The sequence below is a fragment of the Lygodium microphyllum genome, chromosome 21 (genome assembly GCF_053477565.2).
Source record: "Lygodium microphyllum isolate KBCC chromosome 21, Lygodium_microphyllum_v1.1.10, whole genome shotgun sequence".
In the NCBI taxonomy this organism is placed as follows: domain Eukaryota; kingdom Viridiplantae; phylum Streptophyta; class Polypodiopsida; order Schizaeales; family Lygodiaceae; genus Lygodium; species Lygodium microphyllum.
The window spans coordinates 23,326,546-23,340,290 of NC_141155.1; the positions used below are offsets into that span (position 1 = coordinate 23,326,546).

At 42.9% G+C, this 13,745-nt stretch overlaps 1 protein-coding gene across 1 annotated transcript in view; it reads right to left on the reverse strand.

Annotated features, from left to right (window-relative positions):
- Positions 1 to 2,361: 2,361 nt before the first annotated feature.
- Positions 2,362 to 13,745, reverse strand: part of LOC148017810 (luminal-binding protein 5) — a 53,887-nt gene continuing 42,503 nt past the window's right edge. The window contains exons 2-9 of the mRNA XM_087661893.1: positions 5,635 to 5,831; positions 5,142 to 5,409; positions 4,792 to 5,006; positions 4,439 to 4,681; positions 3,814 to 4,293; positions 3,537 to 3,691; positions 3,353 to 3,435; positions 2,362 to 3,212 (exon numbers count right to left, since the gene is read on the reverse strand). Coding sequence (XP_087518019.1) covers positions 2,720 to 3,212; positions 3,353 to 3,435; positions 3,537 to 3,691; positions 3,814 to 4,293; positions 4,439 to 4,681; positions 4,792 to 5,006; positions 5,142 to 5,409; positions 5,635 to 5,686 — 1,989 coding nt within the window. The 5' untranslated portion in view covers positions 5,687 to 5,831 and the 3' untranslated portion in view covers positions 2,362 to 2,719. The remainder of the gene's footprint in view (positions 3,213 to 3,352; positions 3,436 to 3,536; positions 3,692 to 3,813; positions 4,294 to 4,438; positions 4,682 to 4,791; positions 5,007 to 5,141; positions 5,410 to 5,634; positions 5,832 to 13,745) is intronic.

Sequence of the window (13,745 nt, forward strand, 5' to 3'; positions counted from 1 at the left end):
AGGAGGCATTTATGAGCAACGCATTTACCTAGTAGGCCTTGGTTTCGACATCTAATGGTGGTCAAGTGTAGGTAACTAGCTAGAGACAAACCATTAGGGGGATCGGTATATTGGCAGCCTAGTTACATGCATATGTAGAGGCCATTCACCTATCTTACATCAACCTATAGAAACTATGCCTTGGATAAAAGACTCTCCCTACATCGTAAACTACGCGCACACACTAGAATAGGTGCTCTCCCCACATCACAAACTATGCGCACACACAAGAATAGGCTCTCTATTCACTTACACACATTTAAGGTTTCTTCTACAACCTTTGCATCTGTTGCATGTCTTTTAGTTTAGACTTGGGTGATATTACAAGTTGCACGGAAGTGAGCCCGGTTATCATTTTATTTTAGGGAAATATAATTTTGTTACATCCACACATAATAGATTAATAAATTGCAAACGCACTTTATGGATGATATGGTGCTCTAAATAATAGAATGAACTCCTTAACAAACAAGATATGCCATGGACTAGTGCATGCAAGAAAAATTTGGAAGCTCGGCTTAATGTTTTTACTCTACTTGCCCTTCATCACCACCTAAATACTTGGATACTCACCACAACTACATGAGAGAACCTGTCTACAGGGACCGGCAATCCTTATCAACACAACTAGGTGGGGAGTGTCCACCACGCTCCAATCCTATACCTTGATCTTGAACACCACTACTACATAGGCTTGCATCCACCGTGACTGATTGGTCGAGCCACCCTTACTTTAGGTCTTGAGTTGAAGTAGGGCTGAAAACATCAACAAAGAAGTTCCTTACTATGAGTAGGTTTCCAACGTTATTGTTAGCTTTGTTGCCATGACTTCTTGTGGGTAGAAGAGTTGTCTCTCTTTCGTCTTTCTTTCTAAGAATGGGAAGCATCACCTTGGCGGGCTTATCTACTTTCTTTGCTCACCACGAACTAGTATAAAGACGAATTCTTTCGAAGTCCTCCACTTCAAATCGTCTAAGTTATTGTTTGGTTTGTATGAGCCTCTCTTGAAGTCCTAAATTACATTTCTCTATTTCATTTTCGAACCCCAACAACTTGCTCGAATGTTCAACTCCTTTTCTCACTATGAACTTGCGAATTGCTCTGCATTGACTTTTCGACTTTCTTGTGATCGACTACACCACAATTGACTGCCTCTAAGTATTCCATCTCCATGGCGTGCCCTATACTTTTCCTCTACTAGTGTTGCTCCTAAGCCATGCTTGACCAATATACCCCCATGCATACATAGAGGAAGGAGAGTGTAGCCATGTGTGCCACCAGTGTTGAAAGCTAGTAGATGGACTTTAAAACGGTTAGGATACTAGGGCCTATAAAATGATGACCCCAAAGAGTCGATTTAAAGTAACTTCGAAGGACTAATAGCATGACAAAGCGTAATGGGTGAGTGGCTAACACGGAAAGAAAGGAGCGTTTTAATTGGCCACTGAGGTACGAAACCCATAACTCTTCTAGCCCTTCCCAATGAACTTTTCAATGCTCCTTCTTGCCTATCATGCTATAGAAGGCTTTTATCGCATAATGCGTTTCCCTATTTTGGCTTTGGTTACGAACAAAAGTGCATCAAATCTCTCTTTTTTCTTCTTTTCTAATGGTGGGGCCCATGCAAGGAGGATAGATGTCAAGAGGTTTTGTGCACTAGGATCAAGTCCAAGGAATCAACATTTGAGCTCTTGCCATTGCACTTTTTGCCCCACGAGTTGCAACGATCAACCACCTTCATCCAAGAACATTTGCAAGCTTTTCTCCGAGGCACCTAGGGTAAAGCAGCCAATACAGTGGTTCTCCCAAAACGAAGAGCGCACGCCACCCCAACTGAGTGGCGGTTCTACCGAAAAGAGGTGGTTTTTTAAAGCTACCTAACATTGTAATGTAAAGTGTTCTAAATTAAAGACGAGTGTAATGTAAGGAGAGCACTTGAGCCATGTACATAAGACCTTAAAGCAACGCATCCTTCAATGTCGCTCTATTGGCCCCTTGTTGTCACCTCACTCTTTTATGAACCCTTCGTTTTCTCTCGATAAAAGTGATCAAAATGGCCCAAAGTTTTTGAATTGAGTTCCATATGATATACACAGTTTGACCATTAAGAAAATATTTATGGAAAAAGGGTATAATGGAGGATTGTTAGATACACTCTATTGGTCCCCCTCTACCCTAGAGGCTTTCCCAAAGCAGGCTTAGGACTACACGTGGGTTTTTGAATTTGCGAGAGCGTCCTTCGAAGTTCGCACTAATGTCAAAGTGGAGGAGGGCCATCAAATGACCAAGCACAAGAACACAGAATAAATGCGATTGCCCTTGAAGCCAAGAATTTGAACAAGGCGACTCACGAATTTGATTTGATCAAGAATGGTAGTGTGGGAATTTGATTCTCGTCAAGAATGCAAGGAATGGTATCCGCTCTTCTAAAAAATAATGGAGAAAACCTCAAATTTATACAAGCTTTTGTATCCGACGTACAGGCGTCTTGTCCCTACTGAACAGCCTGAACAAACTGTGTATATGATGCTGTGCTGTTACACATTTTCTGATCAGACCATCGTCATCTCTCCCCTCTTTTGAGAGACGGGACCCCCTTGGCAGTTCTGGGGAAGAAGAGCGAGAGTTGGGGGAAACAACCAAAAAACGGTGAGTTGAAGATGAGGCAATCCTTGTCTTCTCAGAGCTCATCGTGAGAGTCGTCGTCGTCATCGCTGTCGGAGGAAGGGCCACCGTTCTGCTGGTAGACCTTCGAGACGATGGGGTTGCAGACGGCCTCGACTTCCTTGAGCTTCTCCTCGAAGTCTTCTTTCTCGGCCCCCTGGTTGTCATCCAGCCAGTCCAGGGCGTCCTTGAGGGCCGCCTCGATGGCCTCTTTGTCGTCCTTCTCGATCTTGTCCGCCAGCTTGTCCTTGTCGTTGATGGTGTTCTTCATGTTGTACACGTACGTCTCGAGGCTGTTCCTGGCGTCCACTCTCTCCCGCACTTTCTTGTCTTCCTCTGCGAACTCCTCCGCCTCCTTCACCATTCTGTCGATCTCGTCTTGGCTCAACCGCCCCTTGTCGTTGGTGATGGTGATCTTCTCAGACTTGCCGGTGCCCTTGTCCTCCGCCTTCACATTCAGGATGCCGTTGGCATCCACCTCGAATGTAACTTCGATTTGGGGCACGCCTCTGCAAGTAACAATTGGCGAACAAAGCCACCATCATCAGTCACAGCACACGTTTCCCTGCACTCTGTGCATTAATTAATACGACTGGCCATGAAAACAAAACTCTACAACGATGGGCGCACAGACATGATTCACGCATACCTTGGAGCAGGGGGGATGCCAGACAAGTCAAACTTGCCGAGCTCCCTGCAATCCTTGGTCATGCTACGTTCCCCTTCGAAGACCTGAACACGAGCGCAACGAACAGCTTAAGTCTCCGCACATGCAACCGCGGGATGAAAGGGCACGTCCAGAAGGCAAAGCTATGTATGATTATGTGACCAACCTGAATGGAGACGGTGGTCTGTTGATCCTGGTAGGTGGTGAAAACTTGGGACTTCTTGGTGGGAATCACAGTGTTCCTCGGGATCAGCTTGGTCATCACCCCCCCCACAGTCTCAATACCAAGTGTCAATGGAGTAACATCCAAGAGCAGGATATCTGCAGGAGACACAGACAGCAAGAACACGCATTTTTCAGAGTTTGCCCGCCAGTTTGCGAAACCCCTACTGCAGGAATTGAAGCAATCACCCCGGCACTGCCCGGATGAAAAGCCAGCTCACCTTTTGTCTCGTCACCGCCCTCCCCGCTCAGAATGCCACCTTGAACCGCAGCTCCATACGCCACGGCCTCATCAGGGTTCACGCCCTTGTTGGGTTCTTTGCCATCGAAGAAATCCTTCAACAGCTGCTGGACCTTGGGAATCCTGGTGCTTCCGCCCACCAGGACAATCTCGTCGATCTGAGATTTCTGCAGACCCGCGTCATCCATGGCCTTCTTCACAGGGCCCATCGTCTTCCTGAACAGATCGTTGTTGAGCTCCTCGAACCTGGCCCGTGTCAGGGGCTCCGAGAAGTCGATGCCATCGAAGAGAGACTCGATCTCCACTCTGACTTGGTGCTGGTTACTCAAAGCCCTCTTGGCTCTCTCAGCTTCTCTGCGAAGCTTTCCCAAGGCGCGGTTGTCCTTGCTGATGTCCTTGTTGTACTTCTTCTTGATGAGCTTGATGAAGTACTCCATGATGCGCTGGTCAAAGTCCTCACCTGCAACCACATTTTTAAAAAATCCATCAGCATTGATCATGCCAGCAGCCATCTAATTCCCCTTGCGTGCATAATAATCCGCTAGTAATAATCTACTAGTAACTAGTAATGCGACAAAAGAGAATAGACGCAGATGATTGATCACCTCCGAGATGGGTGTCCCCGTTAGTGGCCAACACCTCGAACACTCCATTGTCGATCGTGAGTACGGAAACATCGAACGTTCCACCTCCCAAGTCGAACACAAGGATATTCTTCTCGCCTCCCTTCTTATCCAGACCATAGGCAATCGCAGCGGCAGTAGGCTCATTGATGATCCTAGCCACGTTCAATCCGGCAATGACTCCTGCATCCTTGGTGGCTTGCCTCTGAGCATCGTTGAAATAAGCTGCCATAATAACAGACAGACAGAGAGGTGTGCTTAGTTCAAAGACACCCCAAACCCACCCCGGCTTGCAGCTAGTTAGCTCCTATCGTAAATCGCTACAATAGTCTCACCTGGCACAGTCACCACTGCATCCTTGATCTTCTTCCCGAGGAAAGCTTCGGCAGTTTCTTTCATCTTGGTCAGGACCATTGCACTGATTTCTTCGGGGCTGAAGACCTTAACCTCTCCATCCTTGATCTTCACCTGGATGTAAGGCTTGCCGTCCTTGTTGACGATCTTGTAGGGCACGAGTTTCATGTCCCTCTGCACTTCCTTATCCTCGAATCTATGCCAGGCCAAAACGCATTAGCATTTTCTTACCAGTTTCTTTTTTTTTTTTTTTCTCCGCATTTGTGCAATGGAGCATCCCGAATCAACAATGCGATGTTGATCCACAATCTCATAGCGTATGAATACTTACTTTCTTCCAATCAACCGTTTCACGTCGAAGATGGTTCTTTCCGGGTTAACGGCAGCCTGGTTTTTAGCAGCCTCACCGATGAGCCTCTCACTATCGGTGAAAGCCACCCAGGAGGGAGTTATTCGGTTCCCCTGGTCGTTGGCGATGATCTCTACATGGCCGTTCTTGTAGACTCCCACACAGGAGTAGGTGGTGCCGAGGTCGATCCCGATTACGGTGCCGAGCTTGGGGGCCTCCTCCGCAGCAACAAACGACGCAAGGAGAATGCCTGCACGGAGGACATTACAACTCCAGTAAGATCCAGAGGAGGACCGAGCCACCAAGTAACGGCAGGTTTGGAAGACCGAGAGAGCTATATTTCAGCGCGCAGCGAGACGGTAGGATGTGCTTGAGAGCATCCGTAGATCGCTGCTAAACGGGCAGTAAAAATGTACAGGAAAACGCACGCGCGGACGACAGCAATCTGCTAGTTAAAGGTGGGAAAAATGCATACCTGCGAGGACGATAGCAAACAAGCCGATGCCGGAGCACCGACGGCCAGCCATGGCAGGGAGAGGCGCGGAGGAGAAAAGACGCTGTGAAGGAGGGCTGGAGAGGGCCTTTCTTGCACAAACGCCGCCGGAGAACGACGGAGCGAAAGCTCTCGCCGACGCTGCTAATGACGACGACAACGACGAGGACGATGAAAAGAAGATGTAGCTCTGTAAGTGAATATACTACGCTGCTCCTCCTCTCACTGCCCAGCCTTAATAGGCCTTAAAATACATGACTAGACCGCCTGTCCCCTTACAAAAACTCCCACATCCCGGCCGACCTCTCAACGCCGACGTGGCACCCCTGACGAACCATGACACGTCGGTCCCGACGAACCCCCTTCCGCCAATCAGCTCTCTCCCCACACGTTTCCAAGCGACCTCCCTCTGCCACGTAGTCCCGAGAACCCCTTCCGCCAATCAACGCCCAGAGTCCTACGACATTTCGTTTCAATTCACGCCGTTTTTGTTTTTATGCTTATTTTTACTTTTATATTCTTAGCGTGCTTTCGCACGCACCTAAACAACGCTGGCCGTGGCCATGTGCATGTATTGCCCTCTCATTCTTGACCTTCCCACGCACAAACTCTCTCGTGCCTTTCAAATTGTCCCTCTTTGGAGTAAAGTTTACAATATAAACCCAAAGCACAGTTTAGTAGACTATGGCCCACTTAAATCCTTCCTTCCCAGAAGATGAGAATCTAAGCCTTCTGAGTTGAGGTAATGTGATGCAATCAGCATTTGAGCTTCATGTGCACGCACCTAAAGAGCAACCCAAATACTTGACAATTCCACATTTATTGATTTACTTAGAACCATACAAATTCAACCAATCAAGAGGATCACCATACTCGAGATAAAGTAGCTTGGCCTTGTTTCTATTAATGTTTGAGCTTGAGATATTTGCTAAAAGATGGGGGAAAAGTAGAGAGAACTAGAAGCACACTCATTTTGAGTCTCCACTATTCTAAGTAGAGAGAACTAGAACCACACTCGTTTTGGTAAGGGGTTGCCATTTTGTGACAATGATACAACTCAAGGATTTTTGTATGAGCTTGATGATGCCCAAATTGATAGATTCAAGGGAGGTCTATTTATAGTAATTTTGCAAAATCAATAAATCCTCTAGCCAAGGCACTTGCTATTATTTAGTAATAATAGGAGGAAAAAATGAAATTTTTGCCGCATGAATGGTCTATCTAACAAGAACCTTACCCCAAGTAAGATGAAAACTATCATAACCTTCAAGTAGATTGCACTTCTCCTCATAATTGTCCCAAGTTAATTCTCTCCCGATGATAGAAGTTAAGTGACTATGGAGCATCTCCAAACTAAAGTTCATTATCCTTGATGAAATCAATGCTTCAAATCCCACTTTTTGCCATGCCTCTTTAGCCTTCCTTAAACCAACCTCCTTTGTTTTAATAAAATTGTATTTTATTGGAAGGGGTGAGGACCACCCAAATATCTTGCACTTGTGACCAATCTAAAAATACACAATAAAGGATTGTGTTCTAATGAGATCACATTACTTAAGCAATCTAAATTTGTAGTTAGGGGATAACCACTAGCCACCATGATTTGCATAGACTCGGTCAAGTCTAGTTGCCCTCTAGGAGATCCCAATAGTTTTACTATGCCATCTAAACTAAATATTAGTGGAATCGTGAAAGGGTAAAGCCATGTCCTAGAGTTGGCTTGAGAGTGGCAACTTATTCCAGTTCTCCCTTTCTTTAGAAGCCATGCTCCCCATGCTATGAGACATGTCAAATCCTCATTCATCTATCTTGGAATTCATGAAGGCCCTTTGTTTTGCAAGCATGGCAAATACATTAGCTGCATAAGCTGAGACTAGCACCAATCAGCCACTCTCGCAAATTAAAGGTGCATTATAAGGAGTACTCAACTTGCAATCACATGGAATAATGCTGATTCCCAAACCAAATGAATTATTATTAGCTTTGACAAACAACAACATGGAGCACTCATACATGTCGAGTAACAAATGCCAACAAAACAACTAGGAAAATTGCAAACACAACCAAGTCCAATGCTATCGATCGAGCAAATTGTAAGCATAGCAAAAGGGTTGCACTCGCAGTCACATGACTATGTGTCATCATCTAGATGAGCCAATGGACCAAATTGATGCAAAAAAGGAACACACATGGAATATGGTGACTCGCAAGCAGAAGAGTTGCCATAGCCACTCCCAAACAAGAGGTTTGGCACTCAAAGAAATGTCTTCCTACACTCACAATCATGGGAGATATGCCACACTCACAAACATGGGTGTCGCTTCACTCATTAACCCAAGTGATAGACTCTCTGCAAGTAAATGCTTTAACTCCTTCACATCCACGTCAAGCACATCCATCTTTGAGAGAAGATGATGATGATGATGATGATGATGAAGAGGAGGAGGAGAAAGAATAAATTTTTGCCTCACTAGGTCCCTCACTCTCTCCCAAACTCTTCCTCACACAAAATCTCGAACTCAATCTCTTACCAAGATGGGACAAAGCCAAGAAAAGAAAGAGAGAATATAGAGCTTTTCTTTGTTGAGTCCCTCATTAATGCATATGCTCCCACTCATTCTCCCTCTGTCACTCAACAATGGTTGCACAAGATGGGAGAATAGAAGCAAGATGAGTAGTAGCTCAACATTTACACACATACAAATATATTGCTCCATTCACTTTCAAGCCTTATATATATGAAAATTAGGGTTTGTGTTTAGGCTCCTAATAAATTAGACTTAGGTTTAGGCATCCTATGAATTATGATTTCCACTTTTCTTTGGGTTCCCTACCTACGTTGTGGGCTCATCATCCTCCTCTTAAAGCATGCTTTTACTTTAGGTAAATTGGATGTAGTTTAGGCTAAAAGTGAAGAAAGTACATCACCATACCCTCATATCCATTTCAAATTCACAATATACATCCATAGAAAATTTTGCAATTTGCATGAATGTGGGCCTTGACTCTCACAAAATAGTACAAAAATAACAATGATATCCATAAAATAAGTTACAATTGCCTAGAATAAAATGTTTAAGCCAACAAAATTATCTTTTTTTGCAAGAATAACATCCAATATTTCTTTTACTTTCTTTGATTTTGTCCTTCCATAATTGTGGTTAACAAAGTGAAAAGTTTTCCTAGGTGTAGTGCATATTTTTAGTATGCAAGCATAACCAACCATTGTCTTAAAATTTTTTCCCTCCATTAATTATGGTAGGTACATAGCAAATATTGTAATCATGATGAATTCGAGAAGTTCACATTCACAAATTGTTTTAGCATTGTCATTAGGAACAACATCCATGTCTATTTGCAATATTGTTGCATATGAGATGTGAAGACAAGGGGACAATGGTTCTTATGCAATTAGAACAACAGTGTAGCATATATAAGTTTGACATGATGAAAATATAATAATAGGTAAATTTATGATTGATTTTAGGCTAGTTGGCATTTTGCTAGATGTTGAATGTCCACAACATTTCCCACGATACATTATGAGAAATATGGACTCTCTTTTTTGCCCCTTAAGGGTTTTCTCTCACCTCTCTCTCTAAAAAGAGATTCCAAAATAATGTTATAGTAAGAGATCTTCTACAATTAAGCAAATCTCATATTTGTATTTTTAATAGAATTCACCTACTATTTTATCCCCAAACTATAGGATGAGGTCACTTTTCCTCAAAATCCTCACAACTAAAAAAATACAATTCTGTTTTCTCCAAAAACGGAGCCAATCATTGATAGATTACTCTTTAATACCCTCATGACTTTTCAACATTAAAATATATTAGAATCATTCTCATTCCTGCTTCTTAAAAGGAAAAAAGTTAAAAAATGTTATAAGTTGACGTGCACACCATATTTTAAGATTATTTTTTATCCAAACACGTCTTTTTGACTCCAAAGTTTCCTTGTAAATTTTTATCTCTTTTGGACAAGTATATACCCATTTCTTGGCATTTTTTCCTTTCCACTAAAAGATCTAGTTTTATCCCAAATTTTGTATGCTCTTCTTTTTTCCTCTAGAATATAGTTTCTTGCATATAAAATCTTCTGAAGCAGCATTGAGGAGCGGTTTTGATACCATTTGCTAAAATCAAATAATCTCTATCTACAACACTCTCTACACTACTACAAGCAATTTCCCTCTTCAATACTACACTATAAGCAATCTTCCTCTTCAACAGTCTATACTACAAGCAATCAAGTGATAATGGAGGTATCTTTATTTTTTAATATCTATAATGTTATTATTCTTCACAATTATTGTTTAATCCTTAAGCAACAATTCATGTAGAGAGAGACAGAGACAGAGACAGAGAGAGAGAGAGAGAGAATTTTACTATGTGAGATGAACTAAGAAAATAAGTGATAGAGTGATTGAGTGATTGAGAGTAGATTTGGGTAGAAGATAAGATGATGTTATTTTTCTTCACTATCCAAGCTTTTGTATAAATGTGTTTAATAATCTTTGACCAATTCTTATTGAGAGAGAGAGAGAGAGAGAGAGAGAGAGAGAGAGAATATTTCTTGGGCATTGAGGTGATTAGATCACCAAGTGGGATACAGTTCCTGCAGAGGCAGTATGGATTGGACATGCTGTCCAAATATGGGATGACAGGCTGTAAGCCTATTTCAGTTCCTTTGGAGCAGAATGTGAAGCTGAGCACAGGTGCAGGTGAGCTTCTGGAAGACCCTACTATGTACAGACGCATAGTAGGAAGTTTGATTTATATGACTATTACCAGGCCAAATTTGAGCTATGTTGTTGGATCGGTAAGTCAGTTTATGCAGGCTCCAAGGAAACCGCATTTGGATGCGGCTAGACGCATACTCAGGTATGTGAAGTCCACATTGCAGTATGGACTATTTTATGAGACTGGGGTTCAGATACAGCTGCATGGATACACTGATGCTGATTGGGCTGGTAGTATTTCTGATAGACGATCTACCAGTGGATATGTGTTCTCTTTTGGGAGTGCTGCAGTCACTTGGAGCAGCAAGAAACAACATACAGTTGCCTTCTCTCCCACAATCTTGACATGGTATCAGAGCCTTGTTCGTGGTAAGGAGCTCAAGAAAGCAAGCCAAGCTCGCGGTGTTCTGGTAAGAGGAGCAGTGTTGCTTTCATTTTCTATTTTGGGAGTAGATCTCTGCAGGTAGCACAGCCGAAAATTGCAAGAGTGCATTGTCTCAGGTTGAGACGCCCTTCGCGGTGAAGCAAGAGGGTAGTATATGCTGCGGGACAAGACTTTAGCCCTTGGCGACCCTATTTTTCTGATTTGAGGCCATTTCGGGGCCTGTTTTGGAGGCGGAAGTTTTCTGCACGCACTCAGAAAAAGGCCCAGTTTTATGCTGTGCGACCACTATTCTACAGGTCGGTGAAAAGTTACTGTAGAAATTGCATCATATGCTTGTGCGCAGAGACATTGGGAGTTACAGAATCATCCTTGTTGCCTGTTGATGCAAAATCGTCACTAGGAAGTGACTGTGTGGTCAAATACCACTTTCGCCAGTTTTGCAGATTTGCCCTTGTGAGGGTGAAGCTGTGTTCTTTGCAATGATAGAATTTTTTGCATCATTCTGTAATGGCGTCTGATTCTCTTTCACAGATTGTCACTGAAAAGCTTGACAAGAACAACTTCCAAGCATGGAAGTTTAGAATGACGAATTTCCTTATGGGAAAAGGATATTGGGAAATCGTTGCAGGAAATGAAGAAGAACTAGTTCTTCCTGATGTTCCCAATCAACAGCAAATGCAGGCATTTAAAGCATGGCATGAGAGAGCCAGGAAAGTTATGTACTGGCTGTCTATCAGCATTTCAGACTCTATTATTGTGCATATTCAAGATGCAAGTACACCAAAGGAGGCATGGGATACTTTGTCAAAAATGTATAGCACAAATATGCAAGCCAGGAAAATGTAGCTCAAGCAAGAGTTGCACAATGTGTAAAGAGAAAATATGAGCATCAATGACTACCACATGAAGGTCAAGAAGATTGTAGATGCACTTGCTTCCATTGGGTCACCAGTGGAAGATGATGATTTAGTTTCTGTGACCTTGAATGGTCTAGGAAAGGATTATGCACAGTTCCGAACATCCATTTCCGTCCGTGAAAGATTTCTTAATTTTGAGGAGTTGATTGCTCTTCTAATTTCTGAGGAGCAGAGAAATGGTGGTGCATCTTCTTCAGGAGGAACTTCAAAAGAAGCTGTCTTCTACTCAAATGCTGGAAGAGGTAGAGGCAGAGGTAGAGGAGGCCGATTTGGAGGCCGTGGTAGAAATCAGAATATGTAGCAAACTCAAGAAAACCAGTCCTATGGAGGAGGACGTGGTAACTCTAGAGGCAGGGGGAGCTAAAGAGGTCGTGGTGGATGGCAAAGAGGTCAAAATGCAAAGAGTAATGTTGAATGCTACTAATGTGGTAAAATGGGTCATATAGCTAAAGACTGCTACAAAAAGCAGAATGATATCATGAATGGAAAACTGCAACAAGGGAATTATGCATCTTCTAGTAGACAGGGTGATGACAGAAATGAGCATTTGTTCATGGTGCAACACATGAATAATTCTGTGACAAGTGTAGAAGAAAGCAATGATGTATGGTATGTTGACTCAGGTGCATCAAACCACATGACAGGTCATGCAGAATGGATGGAGGATGCAAGGAAAATGGAAAAACCAGGATTTGTGGAGACTGGTGATGATTCTGCACATCCCATTGTGCAGATTGGAAAAATTCCTTTGCCTATGCAGGATGGGACAAAGAAATACCTGTCCGATGTATTTCATGTCCCAAATATCACCAAGAATCTGGTTTCTGTTGGTCAAATGGTTGAGCAGGGCTTGCAGGTCAGATTTAATCCTCATGGATGCTTTGTTGAGGATATGAAAAATAAAGGCCGCTTGATAGCAAAAGGAAAGAAGAAGGGCAGAATGTTCACATTGGATGTAGACATGTCTGAATTGAGTGCAGCAATGTTTGCACATGGGACGGTGTAGTTGCAGATATTGATATCTGGCATAAACGCATTGGTCATGTTAATGTACAGCGACTTAAATCAATGCAGGCCCAAAATATTGTTGCAGGATTGCCAAAATTCAAGGTTGCAGAAATGCATAAGGTATGTGAAGCCTGTCAGTTTGGAAAACAGGCAAGGAAACCATTTCCTAGACATGTTCAAGAATGTAAAAAGCCATTGGAATTAATCCACTCTGATATGTGGACTACTAAAGCTGCATCTCTTGGAGGCTGTCATTATTTTGTCACTTTTATTGACGACTATAGCAGAAAAGTTTGGGTATATTTTATGAAAAAGAAAAGTGAAGTTTTTGGGCATTTCAAAACTCTTAAAGCTATGGTTGAAAAACAAACAGGCCTGCAAATAAAATGCCTAAGGTCAGATGGAGGGGGAGAGTACCTCTCAAATGAGTTTGCAAGGTTCTTGCAGAAGCATGGCATAAAGCAGCAATATTCATGCAGTTATACCCCACAAAAGAATGGAATTGCAAAAAGGAAAAACAGGCACATTGGAGAGGTATCTCGTGCCATGCTCAATGAAAAAGACTTGCCAGATTTTTATTGGGCTGAGGCAGTTGCTACAGCAGTCTACATAATGAACAGGACTCCCACTACAGCAATACATGGGATGACTCCAGAGGAGAGGTATACTGGTAGGAAACCAGATATTTCTCATTTGAAAATTTTTGGTTGTATTGCCTATGTACATGTGCCAGATGAGTTGAGATCCAAGTTGGATCCAAAAGCTGAGAAGTGCATCTTTATTGGTTACTCTCTGCAGCAAAAAGGGTATCGATGCTATAACCCTTCTACTCGTAAGTTTTCAGTGAGCAGAGATGTTGTTTTTGATGAGATGAGTAGCTGGTATAAACCAGTAAATGTGATTGATATGTAGATGCACAAAATGGTAATGCTGCACAGAATTCACAACATCAATCACAAGATATTAGTGGACTTGGAGCATCCTCTAGCAGTGGTTCACATTCTTCGCCATGGACAGGTAGATTGAGATCAGGAGAATC